The 22,853-nt window shown below is 46.4% G+C and overlaps 1 protein-coding gene across 1 annotated transcript in view; it reads right to left on the bottom strand.

Annotated features, from left to right (window-relative positions):
• The window catches only part of LOC308620759 (forkhead-associated domain-containing protein 1-like), a gene marked incomplete at its 5' end in the record, with an annotated part of 87,708 nt that overhangs the window by 44,357 nt on the left and 20,498 nt on the right, over positions 1 to 22,853 (bottom strand). The window contains one exon of the mRNA XM_081240671.1: positions 7,501 to 7,771. Within this exon, the coding sequence (XP_081096797.1) occupies positions 7,501 to 7,771 (271 nt within the window). The remainder of the gene's footprint in view (positions 1 to 7,500; positions 7,772 to 22,853) is intronic.

The raw sequence follows: 22,853 nt of genomic DNA, 5'->3' as shown, positions 1-22,853 counted from the left end.
ATGATCAATTTGATTTAACCCAATACATTAAAAAAAACATCATTTCAACACGTAATCGACAAAAAATATGGAGATATTTTATATTCTTTTTCTTCGAGGCATGAAGCCTTTGAAATCTGGGGTTTATTTTACACTGATTGTGTATCTCAATTTGGAAAGTGAATTTTCAGGAGGAAGACTTGATCTGTTTTCAGATTCCTCAAGAAATCGGCTCCCACTGGAGGAAGGTACTGCCTGGCCTGTGTCCCCAGGGAGGGCCACGGGGTCTGACCCTAAATGGGCCCCTGTCCAGTCTCAGCTTAGAGTTCTGGCATCTGATGCCATCTCTAGGGGTGACTCCGGCTGCCTCTGCGACCCTGTCGTGGCTGTCTTGAGGGACCCTTCCCCGCAAGATGATGGCCGGAGGGGGGACTTCATAAAACTTACAGAACAGGCTGATCGATGGGGTCCCTTTATTAGGGAAGGTGTGTTTACCGAAAGTCTTTGTAGGGCTAGAATTTGCTCTGAGACTTGCTTTCCTTACACCCAGGCAGGGAGGTGCGGGAGCAGTTACCCCTCACCTGCCGCAAACTTCTTTACCGGCTACTGTTATTTATCAGAAAGAACCTAAGGGCCATGTATGACCAAACCGGCTTAACTCTAGATGCTGGATCCTTCGGAGGTCCCAGTGGGGAGAAGCCCCAGGTAGGGTCGGGAGGGCTGGGGCGGTGGGAAGGCGGATATGGGGACGCAGGCACTTTAAGAATTTTCGGGCATGAGCTGTTGGCCAAAGGGCAGGGAAGTTACTTTAATATTTTAACAACCCCCAGCTGTCCTGGTGCGCTCCAATTATCACCAGTGTGCAGCAGGGGCAGTTTGTGTGCACCTTAACTGTGTCTTTCAGACATTGTAAGTTGTAAATAAAAGTTAAATAACAATCATGCTTAGGTAATAACTTAATTTTTAAATTTTAATATTTAAAATTTAAATATTAAAATTATTAAAATATTAAAATTTAAATATTAAAAAATTAAATATTTTAATATTTACTGAATGTTTGCTATGCACCTGGCGCTGTGCTCAGCACTTACACGCAGGATACGATTTCGTCTTCATAACAACCCGGTGAGATAGGCATTATTATTCCCATCTCCATTTTATACGTGAGAGGTATGAGGCACAGAGACGTCAAGTCATCTGCTCAAGGACACACAGCTGGTAAGTGGTAGAGTCAAGGGATGAACCTAAGTTTGTTGGATTCAGAGCCTATGCTTTTAACCACTATGCAGTCAATGTATTGAAGTGGGAAGATGTTTATGATATATTATTGAATTTTAAAAATCAGGTAGGGAATTCCTTGGCAGTCCAGTGGTTAGGATTCTGTGCTTCCACTGCAGGGGGCACAGGTTCCATCCCTGGCTGGGGAACAAAGATCCCGCAAGCTGAGCGGCACGGCCAAAAAAAGAAAAAAAAAGGTTACCTATGTTAGGTTCATATGATCCCATTATTGGGAAAAAAATATATATATATATATGAATCAAGATGCTATTTTAATAAGTCACTCCACATATTTTCTTTTCTCAGTAATTCTTCCCCACCTCCCATGAGCTCTTGCCATTAAGATTTGGCCTTGGAGCTGATGTTTTATTGCCTTGTGGTAAAGGAAGGATGAGTATTAACTAAAACAGGGTGATTTTTCCCCCAGGCAAAATGACGTTTTGATTTTTGACAATGTCTGGAGACATTTTTGAGTACCACAGTTAGGGGTGGTGGTGGTGGTGGTGTTGCTACTGGTATCTCTGGTGGGTAGGAGTCAGGGATGCTGCTTAACTTTCTACAGTGGACAGGACAGATCCTACAACAAGGAGTTATCCGGCCGCACATGTCACTGTGCCAAGATTGAGAAACCCTGACCTGATCTGCAGTAAATAAATCCTTGGCTTTGGGTTTTCAAATAGAATTTTTCAAGTCTAAAGCAAGGTGACAGTCTAACAGTAAACTAATTTAATTGGAAGAGCCCAGCTTTGCTAAGAGAGGAAAGAGCTTTCTCGGAACCCTTAAAAAGAGGTGTTTTCTGTCAAGAGACAGCATGGAGGACTGGAGAACAGAGTTTTCTCTAAAGCGTGGAGTAGAGAGGCCCAGACAGAAAGGAACTCCCCATGACACGGGAAGATGAAAGTCCTTTTCTGAGGATGGGGAGTGTGTCAGGGGAACGAGGGCAAACGTTTGGAAACATGAGACCTGGCTGAGAGGCTGAGGAGATAGAGCCCAGGTAGATGTGAGGGAATCTAAGCCATACGAATCATCCTTCATTTCTCCAGGGGGGATGCAAGTCTTTTAGAGAAGCCCCAAGTTCAACATGGCACTGGAGAAACCGGTGATTACAGTGGAAAAACTTAAATGGCGGAGTGAAAAAAAGAAAAGAAACAGCCCATGTGCCATGTGTCCAAAGGACGCATTAAAAAAACAACCCCCAAAACCCTGTATATATGTTCATAAAACAGAACATGATCCATACAACAAAATGAATGAATCTCAGAAATACTATGCTGAGTGAAAAAAGCCTTCCACAAAGGAACATGTACTACATGGTTCTGTGTACTTGAGATTCTAGAACAGGAATATCTAATCCATAGCGGGAAGAGAATTCAGAAGAGTGGGTGCCTCTGGGGCCTGGGGCTGGGAATTGACTGGGCAGGGACATGAGGGAACTTTCTGGGGTGATGGTAATGTTCTATATCTTGATAGGAGTTTGGGTTACATAGGTGTACACGACCGTCAAAACTCAATGAGCACACTCAAGATCTACACCTTTCATGGTGTCGTAGCCAGTCTCCAAGATGGCCCCACTGATTCTTGTCTCCTGGTATTCAGACCCTTGCATCATCCTCTCCAATACTGGATGGACTTTATATTAGTTAGCTGGGGCTGCCATAACAAAACACCATAGGAGGTCTTAACAAAAGAAATTCATTTTCTCACAGTTCTGGAGGCTGGAAGTCCAAGATCAAGGTGTGGGCAGGGTTAGGCCTCTCTCCTTGGCTTGCAGACGGCCACCTTCCTGCTGTGTCCTCACATGCCCTTTTCTCTGTGCACGTGCATCCCTGGCGTCTCTCTCTCTCTTCTTACAAGGACACCAGCCCTTGGATTAGGGCCCACCCAATCATCTCATTTTAACTTACTCATCTATTTCAATACACTATCTCCAAATATGGTCACATTCTGCGATATTGGGATTGAGGCCTCAGCATATGCATTTTGGGGGAATGCAATTCAGTCCGTAACAAAGCTTCTCTATGTAACCAAGGATATTGCAGAAATGACACAGTTTGATTCCTGAGGTTAGATCCTAAAAGACATTGCAGCTTCTGCCTCACTCTCTAGGACCACTTGTCTGGAGGAGCTGGCAGCTTGAGGATGCTCAAGCAATGTATGGAGAGGTGCACTTAGTGAAGAACTGAGGCCTCTTACCAAAAGCCATGGGAGTGACCCATCCTGGAGGTGGGTCCTCCAGCCCCAGACAAGCCTCCAGAGGACCACAGCCCAGCCACCACCATGACTGCCACCTCATGGACAAGCCTGAGCAAGAATCCCCCAGCGAAGCCATTCCCAACTTCCTGACTCAGAGAAACTAGGAGATAATAAATGTTTACTGTTGTTTTAGGCCATTACATCCTGCAGTAATTTGTTATGCAACAATAAGTAGCAAATACAGGTTTGGGCACCAGGAGTGGTGCAAAATTTAACAAAAACCCTACAATGTGGAGTGGTTTGGGATGGAACAGTGGCCAGAAGCTGGAGGACTTTGGCCAAGAGTCTTTGAGAAAGCCTGAATAATCTTAGTAGAAGCCCGATGGCCTTTGAGGAGGCAGTGAGGGAAGGGTTCCAGGAAAGTGAGGAAAATGTTACTGGGGTTAAGGGATCCTTGTCAGGTGGTGGCAGAAGGGTTCCTAACACATTGCCTGTGGTCATGAGGAAGGTAGAAAATGTTTGTGATGAGGCTGAATGGTCTAGCTAGAGAGAGTCCCAGACAGAGTCTTGGAAGGTGCTGCCTGGTTACTTCTTGCTACTTATAGTGAAATGTGAGGGGGAGAGACAGTTAAAGGAAGGGCTGTTAAATCAGGGCAATGTTCTGGGCTTGAAAATTCCTTGCCTCTCCAGGTGGCAAATGAAATGTAAGAAACAGGTTCTGGGCAAAGATCAAATCAACGGCACTCTCAAGAAAACACAGTCCAGAGAAGAAGCTGAGGGTGTGGTTGTAAAATCCTTTGTTAAGAATACAGATCCAGGGCAGTGTCCAAGAGAACCCTTCGGTCAAAGAACTGGGCTTCTAAGAAGCTTCTGTCCTTTGTCAGTCTTTGCAGAAGCCCATGGTGGAAGGGCTTGTGACAAAAAAGTCTGTGGGCGTGGTTTTTGCCTGATAGGATGAACCCCAATAAGAAGCACTGCCAACTCAGACTGACAGAGACCCACAAAAGTCAAAGAAGCGTCTGGACCCCCAAGCTTCTACAGGCAGGAAGCAGGCTATAAAACTATGCAGCCACATCCATGGGACACCTTTCATAGGAAAGGGAGGACGACTCAGAAGGCGGAACTCACGGACCAGGGGCAGAGCCAAGAGCCCTGGAAAGTCATTTCTGGGCAAGAGTTGGACTGAAGCCCAGTCAAGGAACTGCCGATATTTTCCCAGCTGGACTTCAGAACTGCTTTGGGCCAGGGACTCCTGTGTGCTTCCTGTTTTTCTTCTTTTGGAACAAGAGGAGTGTATGTAGCAGTGATGCTATGTCTGTCCCACCAATATGTGCTGGGTGTGTGAGGGACAGACCCTTTGTTCAGAGGTCTTCAGATTTCTGGAAGTAGTACTTGATGAGCTGAACGTAACGTACTACACCCATGAGCCCCATCTGTACCTGGACTTGATTTAGACGAGATTCTGGAATTTGAGCCGATGCTGTTACTGGGGTGAGATTCTGGGGGGCCTCGGGAGAGAGGAGGAGGAGTGTGAATCATTGAGGACCCGAGGGCAGGCTGTGGTAGCCGGCCTCCAAGATGACTGCTGATAATCCCCGCCTCCTGGTCTTCAGGCCTGTGTGTAGTCTTCTCCCACACTGGAGGGTGACGCCCTGGGTAACCATCAGGATACTGCAACAATGACAGAGCATGACTTCTGAGGCTTAGTCACAAGAGATGTTGCCATTTCCATCTTGTCCTCCAGGATCACTTGCTCAGGAGGAGCAGCTGCCGTGTCATGAGAACGCTTGAGCCACTCTCTGGGGAGGCCCATGTGGTGAGGAACCGGGGCCTCCTGCTGACACCCATGTGAGCAGCCGTGTTCAAAGTGGATCCTCTGGCCCAGGTCAAGCCTTCAGATGACTGCAGCCTTACGAGGGACCCTGAGCCACAGCCGTCCTGCTAAGCTGCTGCCAAATTCCTGACCCCACAGAAACCGTATAGATGATAACACATGTTTGATTTGGCTTTAGGCTACTACGTTTGGGGAGAATTCGTTATGCATTCATGATAACTAATACACATTCTGTGTTCATTTTACATGAAGGAGACAAAAAATGTTGAGTTCTAGTTAATGGTATATGTGCTAAAACATTTAGGGGGAGGACTACAGATGTGTGCTATTTATTTTGAAATGCATCCAAAAAATAAGATGGATTAATGCAGGACAAGAAGGATGGGTAGACAGAAATGTAATAAAGAGTACAGCAAAGTGTTAGCGGTAGAATTAGGAGGAGAGCTGTCTCTATAAAATTCTTTTTGCTTTGCTGTATGTTTGAAAGTTTTCACATTAAAATGCTGGTGGGGGGCTTCCCTGGTGGCGCAGTGTTTGAGAGTCTGCCTGCCAATGCAGGGGACACAGGTTCGAACCCTGGTCTGGGAAGATCCCACATGCCACGGAGCAGCTGGACCCGTGAGCCACAACTACTGAGCCTGCGCGGCTGGAACTTGTGCTCCGCAACAAGAGAGGCCGCGATGGTTAGAGGCCTGCGCACCGCGATGAAGAGTGGCCCCTGCTCGCCGCAGCTGGAGAAAGCCCTCGCACAGAAGTGAAGACCCAACACAGCCATAAATAAAGAAATAAATAAAATTAAATTTAAAAAAATGCTGGGGGTAAATGGCTGAGTAATTTCTTAACTTGGGTGGTTGGTACATGAGCGTTCCTTAGATGATGATGATGATGATGTAAACTGCAGAGATACCTTTCATTTGCTCCTTAGTCTGTTTATTTCAGAATAATAACTATTATTTGAATGGCTGAGGGAAGTGACTAGGTGAGTGGTCCTGAGTGAGACCAGGGAAGGGTGTGGAGGCATCGAGAGACCTGGGGACTCAGAGGGGTCTGGGGCTGGGACACAGAAAACAGAGAATGGGACCTTCACACCAGTGGCCACAGAAGAAACCTGGGAATCATGCCAGGGACTAAGTCGACCCAGCTACTCTGCCAGTAAGCCTGGCAAGGCCAAGAGGATGGTGACAGACAGGAAGTCTCCTCCCCAAGTGCCATGAGGCCTTCTGGGGGGGAGGGGGGGAGAAGGAAACCCTGATGGCTGTGTGTCCCCAAAGTGACCAGGCTGTGAGTGACAGTCACTGAGATAACCAGCCTTAAATTTGACCGAAAAGCGTTATTTTAGATTAGATTGAATACATAACCTCCAGAGAAATAATTTTCTCCATAAGCCTCAGTCTCCTCTTACCTGTAAAATGGTAATAAAATATTTAAAAACCTCCTAAGGCAAGAGGGATTTCAGTTACCAATATGTCTGTACATCTGAGTTGAAGTATATAAATTTAGATTCTGATACAAATTCATATATATTCATATATATGTACAAACACACACACACACACACACACACACACACTCACCACAGAGGTACTGACGTGTGCAGATGGGCAGAGCACAGTCTTGGAGGAGTTTGTACCAAAAAGTCAACAGGGAGAATTCTGGTGATAAGGGTGACAGCTTATCTTTTACTGTTTTCTAACTTTCTGCTTATCCCAATTTTTTCACATTTGATTATGTTCTACTTCAGAACCAGAGAACATAAGCAAAAGCCAGAGGAAGACAAATATCATACCATATTGCTTATATGTGGAATCTAAAAAAAGGTACAAATGAACTTATCTACAAAACAGAGATAGAGTTACAGATGTAGAAAATAAACTTATGCTTACCGGGAATAAGAGAGGGGAGGGATAAATTGGAAGAGAGGGATTGACATACACAATACTATACATAAAAGAGATAACTAAGAAGGACCTACTGGATAGCACAGGGAACTCTCCTCAATACTCTGTAATGGTCTATATGGGAAAAGAATCTAAAAAAGAGTGGATACATGTATATGTTGAACAGATTCAGTGTGCTGCATACCTGAAACTAACACAACACTGTAAATCAACTGCACCTCAATAAAAATTTTTAAAAAAAGGGGAAAGCAGAAACTGAGACCCGTCCTCCTAGCAAAAGCCCCTCCCCAAAGCCGCCAAGGAAGCGCCCATGAGTACCTTGCCTGATGATGGGAACGCTGTGGGCGGCTCTGTCCACCTTGAAGGAGAACATCTTCTCGCTGGCACTCACGGGCCGCCTGTGGGAGGCTGGTGGGACCATGGGGGGCTCGGGGGACCCCTGCGACCAGCTCCTCTGCACTGGCGCTGTCCAGATGCCCGGGTAGAAGGGGGTCTGTGGTGGTGAGGGTGACTGGTTCAGTTCCTGGGTGGCCCAAGGTGGCTGTGGCCTTGGCCAAGGTGCTGGGCCCCTCACCCATGGGAAGGAGACCTGCAGGGGCAGACAAGAGGGTCAGGGGAGGTTACGAGCAGCTGGGGTGGTCTTCACCTTTCTGTCCCGGCGACATAATTGCTGCCCTAGATTTCGGCGTATAAGTCACTTCTCCCAAGAATCCCTCCCACACTCTCCCCAAATTTGGGATGGCGGTCCCCACCATGGGTCACCTTGCACACTATCGCACCACCATTTATTGGGTGCAGCCTTCGTGCCAGGCACCCAGTCAAGAGATTCACATGCATTACCTCATTTAATACCCCTGATGCTCTGTGATGAGCCCGAGGCTGAGCAAGACCTAGTGACTTTCCCAGGACCACAGATTTGGCAGTGAGCATCTGAGCTGGTACAACGCCACCTCTGAGCTCTGAGAGGCTGACAGCTTTTTGTCTACCTTGCTCAGCACCGTATCCTCAGCTCCTAGAATAAACCCTTGGCACATACACAGTAGGTCCTTAAATATTGGTTGAAAGAATGAATGAACACATCTCCGAGATTCAAGCCCAGCTCTCCAGGACACACACATCCACACTGTGTGTCTCCCTGGCACTCCCATTCCACCTCTTCCCCGAAGCCGAGAGCTCTGGGGTGGCAGGCACCCCAACTGGCTCGAAACCCAGCTGGCTCATTAGCCTGTGATCCTCAACATCTGCCACATCTGATTCTTGGCAGACGCTCCATAAGTATCTATCGAGGGAACCTTTTTTCATCTGACCCGGCGGAAGATGTCTCTATCTACTTTCATTAGAGAGCACATCAAAATCCATCTACACCAGGAGAAGCAAATGCTGAGAGGTGCTGACACCTGGCTTTTTCTTGGTTAATGCTGTTGTGGCCGTCCCTCCCTGTGCCTAGTGGTTAAACCGTGACATCGTGAATGCTACCATTTACTGTAATTACTCACCGATTTCTCGCGATAGCCCTGAAGGGGAGGAGCTCTCCTTATTCCTAGCTTACAAATGAGGCTTGGAGAGGTTAAGGACTTCACCAAGCTCAGGTGGTGGTGGAGAGGGTGGTGGGACTGGGGTTCTGGAAAGCTCTTTCCCTCTCTGTCTCTCTCTCCCTTCTCTGCCCCAACCCCACCCCCAGTCGCTTGGCAGAAAAAAACACACTTTTCAAGGAAGAAGCTAAGTTCAAAGGTTTGCCGCCTGTGGCGGTCACGTTTCTCTTTCTGCAGACTGCAGACACAGAATGAGAAACAGGACAGAATGCTTCCGAAATAGGAGCACTGGCAGACAGAACTTCCTATAGCTCCAGCTGGATTGTATTCAAGAGGAAGGTTCTCCACTCACTCAGGTTCCCAAACCAGTCTTTTAGCTACAGTCTTTCCCAGCCAAGTCAAGAATCTGGTGAATTCCCCTGAAGACTTTTTTGGAGTCAGGGAGAACACTGTTGGGGAAAATCAAACTCCAATTGCCTGGCGACACCTGGCCCAGCATTTATGATGACACTGGCCCCGTTGAAACCTGTTTCAGGAACGGACTTGGCAGTGTTCCAGAACTCTGTTACCTTATGTGAAGATTCGAATTTCTCTCCACTGTGGGCACCTCGGTCTCCACCTAAGCTTTCTTCCTTTCTCTCCTTTCAGAAGCTGAGGTGTCCTGCTCCTGCCTTGCACTCACTTCTCCATCCATCCGATCCCTTCCCGTCCTCTCCTCTGGGGCTGTCTTGCCTCAATCATTCCTACAACCTTTCCTCATCGATTTAATAAAGATTTATCGAATGAAAGGGCTGAAGGTGGGAAGGGGGAAATTTGAATATGTTTTACCCCCGCCTGATAGAAAACAAATCGAGAGACCACGGGTAGTGTGGAGGAATTCCCTTTTGTGCTGGGATGCTCAGGTAGATGTGCCTCACTGCCCACTAACTGCCAGGGTGCTAAAGGGAGTGCTCATATCTCATGACTCAAGTGGTTCACTGCCGTAGTGGACAGGCCGCAACCCACCTGGCTCTTCTGGAAATTCCAGGAATCTCCCTCCCAATCTGTCGGCCCATTGCTGTGGGTGGGGCTAAGCAATCAACCAATCACACTCCCTGGACATACTGATTGGTTCAGTGGTGGGGCAAGTGATGCAATCAGAGACAAGGAGACCCAAGAAGACTTGGCTGGACACCAGGATCTGGAGTGACCTGGTGGGACTTCAGAATGCAGCCAGCATGAGGGAGTGGAGCCCAGACATGGAGAGAGGGAAGCTGTTTATTCAGTGGTGTTAGTATAGTCACATTTCTGTGAGATGGATCTCCAGAACTTTTTCGTCTTGCAAAATGTAAACTCTATTAACCATTAGACAACAACTCCCCATTCCCTCCGCCACCCAGCCCGTGGTGACCAACATTCTGTCTCTATGAATTGGACTACTCTAAGTACCAAGTACCTCAAATAAGTGAAATCACATGGTACCTGTCTTTTTGTGACTGGCGTATTTCACTTAGCATAAGGCCTTCAAGGTTCATCCATGTTGTAACATGTCAGAATTTCCTTCTTTTATTTTATTATTTGTGTGTGTGTGTGGTAGGCGGGCCTCTCACTGCTGTGGCCTCTCTCGTTGTGGAGCACAGGCTCCGGACGCGCAGGCTCAGCGGCCATGGCTCACGGGCCCGGCCGCTCCGCGGCATGCGGGATCCTCCCGGACTGGGGCATGAACCCCTGTCCCCTGCATCGGCAGGCGGGCTCTCAACCACTGCGCCACCAGGGAAGCCCTTCCTTCATTTTTAAGGCTAAATAATATTCCACCATACAGTTTAGAGTGTATATTTTTTTATCCATTAAGCGTCATGGGCACTTGGGTGGTTTCTACCTCATGGCTATTATAACTATGCTGCTGTGAACATGGTGGGGAAAATAAGGAAGCTGGTTTTGAGCACTGGCTGGGGTGCTACCCTGAAGTGCTCCATCCCTGAGGCTGGCTAGAGCTGGTTTCTGTCGCTTGCAGCACACAGAGCCCGAACGATAGGGCCCCTAGTGGGAAGGAGCCAAAGATGTATAAACGCAGCAGAGACTCCAAGCTCTTCGGGTTTAAAAATTTAAAAATAAAGGTTTTTTTTTTTTTTTTTTCTCTGAAGCATGTTGGTTGAGGGTAGCTTTAGTTGGATGGTTAAAGTTGGTTTTCTCTAGTTTCCCGGCTTGCTTTATCAAAGGGAAGGTCAAGGTTTTCTCAGAAATTGCTGCTGGCAACTACAACGATACAGGCAGGGAGAAAAGCAAACATAAGAAGAAGACTCACATTAAAAGCTAGCTCTGGGCTGTACAGGAAGCATGGGGTCAAGGTCAGTTATCAACAAGTTTGTTTTTATTATTTATTTATTTTAGATTTAATTCTATTTATTTTTGTCTGTGTTGGGTTTTCGTTGCTACGTGCAGGCTTTCTTTAGTTGCGGCGAGCGGGGGGCTACTCTTGTTGTGGTGCGCAGGCTTCTCCTTGTGGTGGCTTCTCTTGTTTCGGAGTGTGGGCTCTAGGCGCATGGGCTGCAGTAGCTGGGGCACATGGGCTCAGCAGTTGTGGCACGTGGGCTCTAGAGCGCAGGCTCAGTAGTTGTGGCGCATGGGCTTAGTTCCTCCACGACATATGGGATCTTCCCAGACCAGGGCTCGAACCTGTGTCCCCTGCACTGGCAGGTGGATTCTTATCCACTGTGTCACCAGGGAAGTCTTCAAGTCTGTTTTTAGAAACTTTAGTTTAAAAATACATGCTAATGCCTTTTCTCTTTCTTTGTGTCTGTTCTCTGACCATATGGTATGTTGCCATGGTTGGGTTTTTTGTTTTGTTTTTGAGGTAGCATATGTGATACTCCTGATTTCTTTTCCATACTACCTTTAAAATAGCAGGTTGGGGCTTCCCTGGTGGTGCAGTGGTTGAGAGTCCGCCTGCCGATGTAGGGAACACGGGTTCGTGCCCTGGTCAGGGAAGATCCCACATGCCACAGAGCGGCTAGGCCCGTGAGACATGGCCGCTGAACCTGCGTGTCTGGAGCCTGTGCTCCGCAACGGGAGAGGCCACAACAGTGAGAGGCCCGTGTACCGAAAAAAAAAAAAAAGCAGGTTGTCAACCACCTGGATTAACCATGACCACATCCACGGCTGAATTTATATTAGCTTTAATAAACACAGGTCAATGATTTACTCAAGAAATCACTATCCATTTTTTTTCAGATTATCTATTTGTTCTTTGTGTTATTTCCCCAATATCTGCTTCTAACCCTGAAAAGAGTGTAAGTTGAATGGGACACCCTAAAAAAAATTCGAAGTAGTTTGCACATCGAGTGCCTACAGTACACATGAATTCTGCCAGGAAGCCCTGGAGCCTGCAGAGAAGGTGGAAACTTAGACCTTGCCCTTGGAGAGCTTGTTATGTGCTCTGCCATTTGTAAGTAATTGTGGACAATACAATGACTATGAGCCACTGTGTAGAGAAGCCACAGATGTGCCACAGACTGTGCTGGGCACTTAATGCATGTGGTCTCATCTGATCTCCAGAATAATCTTGCAGGAGGCATTTTACCCCTCATTGTGTGGATTAAGAAACTGAAGCTCAGAGAGGTTAAATGACTTGCCCAACGTCTCACGGCCAGGAAGTGGTGACACAATTTGACTCCAATACCTGTGCTCTTAGGACTTCTAGGTTACTCGAAGTCATGATTTATTACTTGCTTTCCATACTCACAAACGGATCTTAGACGACTGGTTAGTGAATGATAGGATATTTTCCAAGTTAAAAAAAGGAAATGAACATTAGATGGTGTGAAAAAACACAAGACATCGCATGGGCTACTTAGAAATGGGATTTTCTAGGAACACTGACAACTGTCTTATGGAAGTGTTATTCTTTCTGGTACATGCCACGCCCTGGAAGCAGCTCAGAGGACCCCAGCCTCCATCCGGGAAGACCTGTGGTATGTTCACTGCTGTACCAGAGGAGTGCTGGGGCCTGCTGGTACCCGCCCACGAGAACTGATTGTTAAATGTCCAGGAATTTTGCCAACTGGTTGAGAAACACAGCCATTAATAAGAATTAACTTACATAAATTTACAATTAAATTATATCAGAAACAATTGGTATACAAACTTAAAAGTCACCCCTTCCTAATTATTTTACTCTATTTTATTATTACCTATGCTCTTGAGGTTATTTCACTCTACTATATGTTTCTGTTGGAAATGTTACATAGTAATGTGTTACCACACCTCTCTTTCCTTCTCTGTATTCAGGGATGCGTCATTGGGAGCTTGAAATTGACCGTGGAGTGCATATTACACCATAGAAATCAGGAAATGTTATAAATGAGGGCTTGGTTTTTAAAAAGTTTTATAAATAGGTTTAATAATGGTGGTTCATGTAGAGCTTGATTTTGTTTGTTTGTTTGTTTTGTTGATTGCCTAGACTTAAGACAGTAACGGAGAAAATGTTAACAATGCAGATTATACAAAAGCATGTTGTGTCTTAGCCGTTATGTTATGAATAGAGCAAAAAATTGGGGAAACGTTCTTCGAGTATTTAAAAATTATTATCTGATGCAGCAACAAAGTCACTCATGTCACTGATGAACATGTGAAGTTCTAACGTCTTTCTTTTTTCACTTGTATTATTCATAAATCCAAAATATCCAAAAATACCCATCAGTGCTCAGGTTGGGAACTCTCTCATTCGTCAACTGCAATGAGAAATTGGCTATGGATACAAGAGTTCACCTAAAGTCAATGAAAGCATTCTGTGAGACTCAGCTGGCTATATAGAATTTACAAGAAAGAGTACTGTATATTTTGTTACATGGATAGACTGTGCTACACATTCTTTATATCAGTAAACCTTATGCTATGCATCCATGTACTTTACTTTTCCCAGAGAGCTGGTCATTAAATATTTACCAGCCAATTGCTGGCTGTGCTGGCACCCAGCAGAGTGCCTGATACTCATGGTAGATGTTCGCTGACTGAGCTGAACAGTTGGCAAATGGAGTGTAAATAAAAAGCACTTTGATTCTGGGGCTGGGATGGGGAAAACACATGCTAAGCCTGGTGCATCTTGTAACAGCAGAGAGTAAGCAAGTGCCCAAAACGAAAAGGTGGGGAGATGCTCAAGGACACAGCAAGCAATCTGAAAGAGCTCCCAGTGGCCAAGGCTGGAAGAATTTGAGCGAAGAAATATTTAATGAGTATTGGATTATAATTCAAAGTGTAAAATCAGTATACATGGATCCATACTGACATAGATACATTAGTGAGTAAATCCATAAAGGAGGGAGAAGAGACCGGCTTCCTTACAGAAGAATTTAACATACATAGATGTGGAGCTTAATTCCCATGGTCTGGAAGGGCCTGGGGGGTAGGGGTGATGGTGGCGAGCAGGGACACTGACCGCAGCATGGAGGAGCCATGGACCTGGAAAGACAGAATGGAGACTAGAAAACATGGCCAGTAGATCTCAGAAGCCAGGAGAGGGTGCTACTTGGTGCCAGGACAAATGGCCTTTATCTCAACAGCTACCGGGGTGTCACCGTAACTCAGAGACGGGTAATAATTCTATGTCCCCAAGAAAAGGGTAAATCATGTACGGGGCTTCAGTGTGAGAAATCAGGGTTATACATTTAGAACACAGAACCGCCATGTTATACATTATTTTTAGGTTTTGGAACTTAAAAGAATTAAGTCCCTTTGAGCTGTTCAGAAAAGCCATTCGTTTGGGGTTTTCCCAGCTGTGTTAAAGGAGATCTGGCCCATCTAATTTTCCCATTTTCTTGTAAATCTTCAATCTTACGGTTTTTCCTTTCCTTTCAAGTTCTAATCAGCTTCCTGGTCAGTCCATAAAATGGGAAATAGAATCTAATGAGAAAACAGCCGGATTTTTGCAAATAGCTTTTGCTACCCCTAGACTTGGCCTGCTTCAATTGGGTCTTGCCAGATAGAGAGACGGAATGAATGAATGAATGAATGATCATCAACTAAGTTCAGAGAAGGAACAACGTGGTTCTGATTTGGTAACAAAGGGTGTGGTCTGCCAGAGGAAGCAGGACGCGGCCGGGTTCCTGACCGAGTCTGGGTTCTGTCTCAGCAGGATGCTAAGGGTTCAGCCCGCGCTCCCGTCTCCACCTCCCCCGATGTCATCTGCATCGCCTGTAGACATCTGGTGACAACACAGCCTCAGGGGTCCTTTTGTGTGAGTTTCTGCTGCAGAGGCCGAGCCTGAGGCTGTCTGCTGCCCCGTGCCCTCCACTTCACTGGTCTCGGGAAATCGCCTTTGATATGAAACACCCAGCCTCAGGAGTTCTCATCACATAAGTAAGTCCCCACGGGACCTGTAAGAGCACAGGGTAGAGGAAATCCTACAAGGTTAGGTAGGAGATGACAAAGCTTGACCAGAAAGAGGCTTTGTTCTGAAGGACACCATACTCTCTGGTCATTCACTCAGTTGCCGGCTTCTCAACCCCCGGTACAGTAAAGCCACATCCTCCTCAACAACGGGCCCAATTCAGAGGTCCCAGGAACGTGGAAACACCACCCTTCTTGGGGATGGACAACTAAGGCCCAGACTCTGAGCTTCTCATCACACCAGTTCACCACAGGAGAGAAATGAGCAACTCTGCTTCCTTGGAGACTGGCCTGGGACTTTTCCAATGGAAAAGTGGATTATTCATCATTTTCCTCCCCCCAGATCCCTAGTGGCAAATCCCGTTAGGAAGGCTCCACTTAGGCAATAGGAATGCTTCCTAATGTCATGGACATCTTCTTTGTTTTTGCCTCCCCCGCATCCATTTCTTCCATCTTCTGGATGTGCACCTTAATTTTTTTGCAGGGAAGACACCCTTTCCCTGACAATCCTGAGTCCATAGAACTCTGACCCTTCCACCCCAGGGGTGAGACCATAACCCAGGTCTGGCCAATCAGAGCATTCCTGGCCCCTGGCCTCAGTGATTGGTTCAGGGGAAGCCACGTGATCCAAGCCACTGTCAATGAAGATGCTGGCTCTATCCCTGGAACTGCTACTTTGTAGGGTGCTGGGGCTGCTGGTGGCCACTTTCCTACAGGTGAGGCAAGAGTCTGTCTGAGATTGGGAAGCTAACAGGGAAGAAAGAGTCAGATTCCTGACCATGATTTGGGCGCCTGGATCCAGCTGGACCTAAGCTGCAGCTTTTGGCCTTTTCAGTTCCATGAGCTTTTTTTTTTTTTTTTTTTTGCCTAGGCTAGTTTTAGTTGGTTTTATGACACTTGCAAACAATCAAATTTCCTGGACAGTATGCTTACTGAGACTTTAGCATAAGCATCACTATGTACTCAGAGTGAAAGTTGTTTTAAAGGTTATGACATGCTCAAATAAAACCCACCAGACTGTCATCATGCACCAAGTTTACCTTTCAACTTATAAAAGTAAAGCAGCATCTCCAGAGAAGAATGATTTAAGACCAAGGAATCAATCATAAGACAAGTAGTAAAACGCTGCTTAGAGAAACTTAGATAGATAAATAGTCCTCTAGCTACAGCAGGCTTCAGACTACAAACCCCAAATTTCTGCTTCAAAAGTGACTCAGGGAAGACATTCCATAGTTTCATTTATTTCGTTTTTTGGCCTCGCCGTGCACTTGTGGGATCTTAGTTACCTGACCGGGAATTGAACCCAGGCCCTCAGCAGTGAGAGCACTGAGAGCACTGAGTCCTAACCACTGGACCACCAGGGAATTCCCAACAGTCCACAGTTTTAAAAGAAAACTTTCCAGTTGAAGAAACAGGTAAAATTTATAATATGCATCTGTTGTATATATAATATGTTAATGTCTAGTACATTTATCAGATCCATGTCAATGTAATTATATTATTACTATATTTGCAAATGCATATATATGTGTATGTATATTTAGAACCACATATTTCCAGCTCTTTTTAAAAGAGGTATTGAAAAGCCTGTTCAAAATTTAGTTTTCCAGCTTGTCTGTTTTTTCTTATTCCTCAGTAAACTTAAGCAATTAACCAGCACATTTCCTGGCACACAGTAAGGCTCAATCTGAGTGAGTTCTTTCTCCCCAGCTCCCCCCTCTATTTTAAGTTCTTCTTTTAGAAACCAAGTCAAATGAAAGAGGCAGGACTGCATAGTGTTACAGGCAGAGGCTGGTCAACGTTTTCTGTAGAGCCAGACAGTAAGCATTTCCAGCCCTGTGGGCCATAGGATCTGCCCAGCTTACTCTGCCATTGTAGCCGACAACACAGGCAATACTGAAATGAATGGGATGGCTGTGTTCCCAGGAAACTTTACGGAAACAGGCGATGGACCGCACTTGGCCCTGGGCCATAACGTGCCGACCTCAGGTTAAGACCTTGGGATCCGGCATCACACAGACTCTGGTGCGGCTCCCGGCTCTGCTCCGTCTCTGGGACCCTGACGAGTGTGTCATTTCTGTGCCTTGTCTGTAAGACACAGGGATACCAACAGCCATTTCTTAGTCTGTGAGAAGTGGGTGAGACAGTGCACGTGAAATGCTGGGAACACGTCCTGGTCCATAATAAATGAGCATAAAACATTAGCCACCAGGTGTGATCACCATCGTCAAAAAAGGAGAAGAAAGGGCGCAACTGAATTTGTCCAGGAACGGCAGCAATATCCCTGGTAAAGAGTTAGTGGGTAGACTTCCCTGGGGGCTCAGTGGTTAAGAATCCGCCTGCCAATGCAGGGGACAGGGATTCGAGCCCTGGTCCAGGAAGATCCCACATGCCGCGGAGCAACTAAGCCCATGGGCCACAACTACTGAGCCTGTGCTCTAGAGCCCGCGAGCCACAACTACTGAGCCCGCGTGCCACAACTACTGAAGCCCACGCACCTAGAGCCCATGCTCCGCAACAAGAGAAGCCACCGCAAAGAGAAACTCGCGCACTGCAAAGAAGGGTAGCCCCCGCTCGCCGCAACTAGAGAAAGCCCGCACGCATCAACGAAGACCCAACGCAGCCAAAAATAAATAAATAAAATAAATAAAATAATTAAAGAAAAAAAGTTAGTGGAGCCAGGGACTTCCCTGGCCGTCCAGTGGTTAAGACTCCACGCTTCCAATGCAGGGGGTGCAGGTTTGATCCCCGGTTGAGGAACTAAGATCCTGCATTGGTGTAGCCAAAAAAAAAGTTAGTGGAGCCAAACAAGCAAGGAAGCCAGATAACTGAAAATGCAGTTTCTCCTATTATCAGTGGCTTTCGTTTTTACCCACATAATGAATCATCCCCTGTCAGCGTGTGAAATTGCAGGTTGGACTGGGAATTGCAAGACCTTCCTTAACCGCTGGGCAGTGAAGGACCTGCCTCGGCTCTCACGGCCCCACGATGCTTCGTGCTACTAGGAAAAGGCTCCAAGGGACTCAGGAGAGCCGGCTTTTAATCCTGCCTCTGGATCTATATGATTGATGCCTAACCTTGGGGAAGTCACTGAAACTCTCTGAGCCTCAGTTTATGCCATGATAGGGGTGGTCCCAGGGACCTCTATAAAAACAACTGAAGGGGGAAAGGGGACCTGGGATTAATGAGTAGCTCCTTGGCAGAAATTGGAAATTGAAGCTCAGAAAGGTAAAGCTAGTTGCAGCTGGCATTTCAACTTGGGTCCATCCAACTCCAAAGCCCTTGCTTTCTCGATTGTGTTCTGCAGAGCTTCCCCATTAAAGCAGCAAGGAATATTGGCCGACAGAGGGCGCTCTTCTCGCAAGACAGGACGTCATGACATTGCAGGGACAGAAGACAGTATCCAGGAGCCACGTGGGAGAGTCTGGCTGGACTGGGAACAGGGCAGAGCAGGCTACAGGGAAGGCCAGACACAGGCAGTCATGGGGATGGGGCTGCCGACAAGGAGCTGTCAACCCCCTCATGGAACAACTCGGCACGTCATTTGTGGCGCCTGGCTTCCTTTTTCATTCTGGCCATTTCCATCCGTTTTGCCGTATTTCAGAACAGAGAAAGACATGATTGATACATACGGGTGACGTGGGTTTCCTTACTCAGCTGCCTTGTAAGAACGGCGCCACTGTGACTAGCACAGCTTGTTTCCACACCTCCTTTCCCAGAGCTCAGAAAGCACGAGTAAAGGCAACAACCAACAAAACCCACAACACGGCGGCACACCTGACTCTGGGACTTCAATTTCCCACGCCTGGTGCCAAGACTCTATGGGATTAATCAACGGTTGCTTCAGGGCATTGCAGATGGCCCTGCGGGTTATGTCCTGCACAGTTTCAGTGGGCGCCATCCACATGGACTACGTTGTGAATGGTGACCCTGGAGCTGTGCAATATGGCAGCCCTAGGTTATACTTTGATGAGAGAGCTATAATTTACACAGTATGGTCCTGGGGGCTCCCCTGGTGGCGCAGTGGTTGAGAGTCCACCTGCCGATGCAGGGGACACGGGTTTGGGCCCCGGTCCGGGAAGATCCCACATGCCACGGAGCGGCTGGGCCTGTGAGCCATGGCCGCTGAGCCTGCACGTCCGGAGCCTGTGCTCTGCAACGGGAGAGGCCACAACAGTGAGAGGCCCGCGACCACAAAAAAAAAAAAAGGATGGTCCTGGGCACAACCTGGCTGCCAATGCACTTTGTCAAACAAGAGTTTTTCTTTATATTTTTCCATCTTGTATGTTATTCTATGGGTAATTTATCTGCAAATGTATTTATCTGCTAGCGGGGGCAGGTCTTGGGAGGTTTCCCTGTCCATAAGGACACTTACAAAGGAGGCATCTTGGCTGCTCCATGCTGGTTTGCTTGACTCTAAAGCTGAGGGTTATCATGTGCTTATTAGGTGCCAGACGCTGGACTAAGCAATTTACGCACTTTGCCCACTTAATACCACAGTCACTCAAGGTGGTAGGAACTATTGTTACAGGAGTGGGGACCGAGGCCCTGAGAGGTAGATGATTTGTGCACGTCCAGTATAAAAGCCGGTCAAGAGCAGGGCTGGGACGGCGCTGGAGTCAGCCTGACCTCAGGGCACGTGCTCTAACCACTGAGACATCTGCAAACACATCTGGATTCCTAACCGCCCCGCACCTCACCCGCCTCCCCCAATAAAATGCCGTCACACCCTCCTCTATTGGTTAGGGTCACCACAAAACCTGAAATAAATGCTTTCATTTGGGAACTCTTTGTCGGGAGAAGAACAGTTCTCATCATACTGAATCTGTATGATATCAGGGCAGTCCTCCGTGGAAACTCCATCCAAGGAGGAAACACAGCGCCCTCACCAGGGACCCCAAAATCAATTGGAAACAAGAATAGGCCGGAAGCAAGACGGCCACGAATTTTTTAGAAAAACTGGGCTTCAAAATATTTGATGAGAGATGCTCCTCAATACCTCTCCCTTTTCCCCTCTTCCTTTCTCTTCTTTTAAATAGCCAGCAGCTTGGGGTCATCAGGAAGTGGAATTTGTAGGAAGGTGTCAGTCAGTCCACAGGCTGCCCTCACACGGACGCTGCAAAGGACCCCTCCATGAATATGAGCATCATGGATGGAAGCTCCTCAAGCTGGGGACGCCCCGGCAGAGAGCACTTTTGAGAAGATGGGGCTGTGGAGAGTCCTGCAAAGTGTCCTGGGCACAGGCCAGGGCAACACTTGTGCAGCTGCCTGCAGTCAACTGAGGAATGAAGCAAGGTGCAAGTGCGTGTAGGAATAAGAATTGAAAAAATCCGTGCATATTCGAGTGACCGTGAGAGTATGCTTTCCTCGGTGTGAAAACCAGTCAAGGCTACTGCTCCAGCTAGCATCAGACTAAATGGTTTTCTCCCCTCCTTTTTCCGCAAGTGGGGATAGTGTTTAATTTGCACTGACTAGCTGTGTGGCCCTGGGGAAATTACTTAACCTCTCTAAGTTTCGGATTCCTTGTCTGTCAAATGGGGATCATGGGAGAACCCATCTCATAGGTTGCTATGAGCGTGAAATAAGGGAGAGCAGGTGAATTGCTTAGCACAGTGCTGTTCACGTCAGTGATTCCTCCTGCTGCTCTCCTGGTTTCTCTTCTTACAAAGCATCTTCTTCCGTCTTATCTACTCAAGGTTAGAGGTCGTCATCACTTTTTCCCACAATTATATAAGAAGCACCTTGTAAAATAAAGTCCCCATTCCATAGATGTACACCCGTGTGCATAACAAACTTACTCAAAATGGCCAAAAGGTGGAAGCAACCCAAGTGGCCATGGATGGATGAACAGGTAAACAAAATGTGGTGAATCCATACAATGAAATATTCAACTGGAATGAACCATGAGGATATCATACTAAGTGAAATAAGATGGTCACAAAAGGACAAACAATGTAAGATACCATTTATATGAGGAACCTAGAATAGTCCAATTCACAGACACAGAAAGCATGGTGGGAGGGGAGGAAGGAAGCAGGGGGTTTGATGTGATGGGCATAGAGTTTCAGTTTGGGAAGATGAACAAAGTTCTGAAGATGGATGGGGGTGATGGCTGCACAACAGTGTGAATAGATTTAATGCCACTGTGAACTGTACACTGAAACATGGTTAAGATGGTAAATTTTATGTGTATTTTACCATAATTTTGAAAATTAAAAGTTAAAAACAAACCCCAAAATGAAATACCTCCAAGGTTTCTCCGAGGTTTGGGGTGATAGAAATGGAGGAAAATGTTCTGAGAGCAGGTTGTGGTGATGGCTGCACAACTCCATCAATATATTCAAATTGATTGAATTGGACACTTCAAATGGGTGAAGTTTCTGTTATGTAAATTGTACTTCAGTGAAGCTGTTAAGAGCAAGCAAGCAAACAAACACATGCTGTGATCCGGAGGAAACTTTGGAGGATGAAGGAGCTGTTCACTGTCTTGATTGTGGCTATGGTTTCACAGGTGTACCCATATGTCAAAGCCCATCCACTTACAGACTTTAAACATGTGCTGTTTATTGCATGTCAATTATATCTTACTAAAGCTGTGTTTTAAAAAGGCAGAAGAGTATTCCATATATAACGAACTCCTTATAATATATTAAACTCCTTAGAATATATTAAACAATATAATTTATTAAACAATGCCCCCTTTGGATGGAAATTTAGGTTTCAAATTTTATGCCCCTATAAATAATAGTTCAATAAATATCTTTGTAGGAAAAAAGAAGAAAAAAATGCAGATATTGTTTGCTGCTCCCCCTCTTCTTCTCCCCACGGGCAGGCCACAAAGTCAGAATTTCCCAGGGAGGGGGCCTGGGAACCTGTAATTTGACTGAACATTCCTGAAAAATTCTTGGAATCAGACATGTTGGGGCACATTGAATCAAACTTCATGAACTTGGATTTTCAGGCTTGGGAGTGTGAAATCCCCTTTTCTTTGATCCCTAAAAAATTCTGTAAGTGTTCCATACAAATGATTCTAAATTTCGGTTTCCCTCCTATTGGCGGTGCATCAGAATCATCAGGGAGCTTGTGAGAATGCATATTCCCAGGCCCTACTCCCAGGGAGGATGTGTATGGTTGCCAGATTTCGCATAAATAAAGAAATGAATAAATCAATATATAATAAACTATAGGGTGTCCGTTAAATCTGAATTTCAGATAAACACCAAATAATTTTTTTAGCATATGTGGTTCCTTGCAATAGTTGGGCCACACCTGTACATAACAATTATTTGTTGCTTATCTGAAATTCAGATTTAACTGGGTGTCCTGTATTTCATCTGGGAATCCTAAGTATGAGTCCTCAGGCCTGGGGTGAAGCCCAGATCTGCACTGTTGGTCTGCTCCCCACGTGCTTCTGACGAGGGGGATCCTTAGAACCCATGTTGAGAACCCCTGATCAGGTCAACACCTTCTATGTCAGGAGCCCCTCCTCAGGGCGGCCAGTGGATCCCAGTGCATCCCACAAGTGAGCACACTTTAATGTTGGTCCAAGGAGGAAAAGGGGGCTGAGAAGCAGCAGGAGAAAACTGTCCCAGGTTTTCAAAGCCAAACGTGGTGGATACGGTGTCACGGGCCCTGCAGCCTGAGGGACGGTGCTCATCTTCTCTGAGTGAGTATTTAAGGCTGCCTAGTGGACCCACACCCCAGGATTCTGTCTAGATTCTCTAAACTTTATTTATTTATACCCAGCCTCGTCCCAGAAAGGACTTTAAGCCTCGG

The sequence above is a fragment of the Mesoplodon bidens genome, assembly GCF_964165515.1.
Source record: "Mesoplodon bidens genome assembly, chromosome: 7".
NCBI classification, from domain to species: Eukaryota; Metazoa; Chordata; class Mammalia; order Artiodactyla; family Ziphiidae; genus Mesoplodon; species Mesoplodon bidens.
Note: the sequence above shows the minus strand (reverse complement) of the source record. Positions and strands in the feature narration are given on the sequence as shown.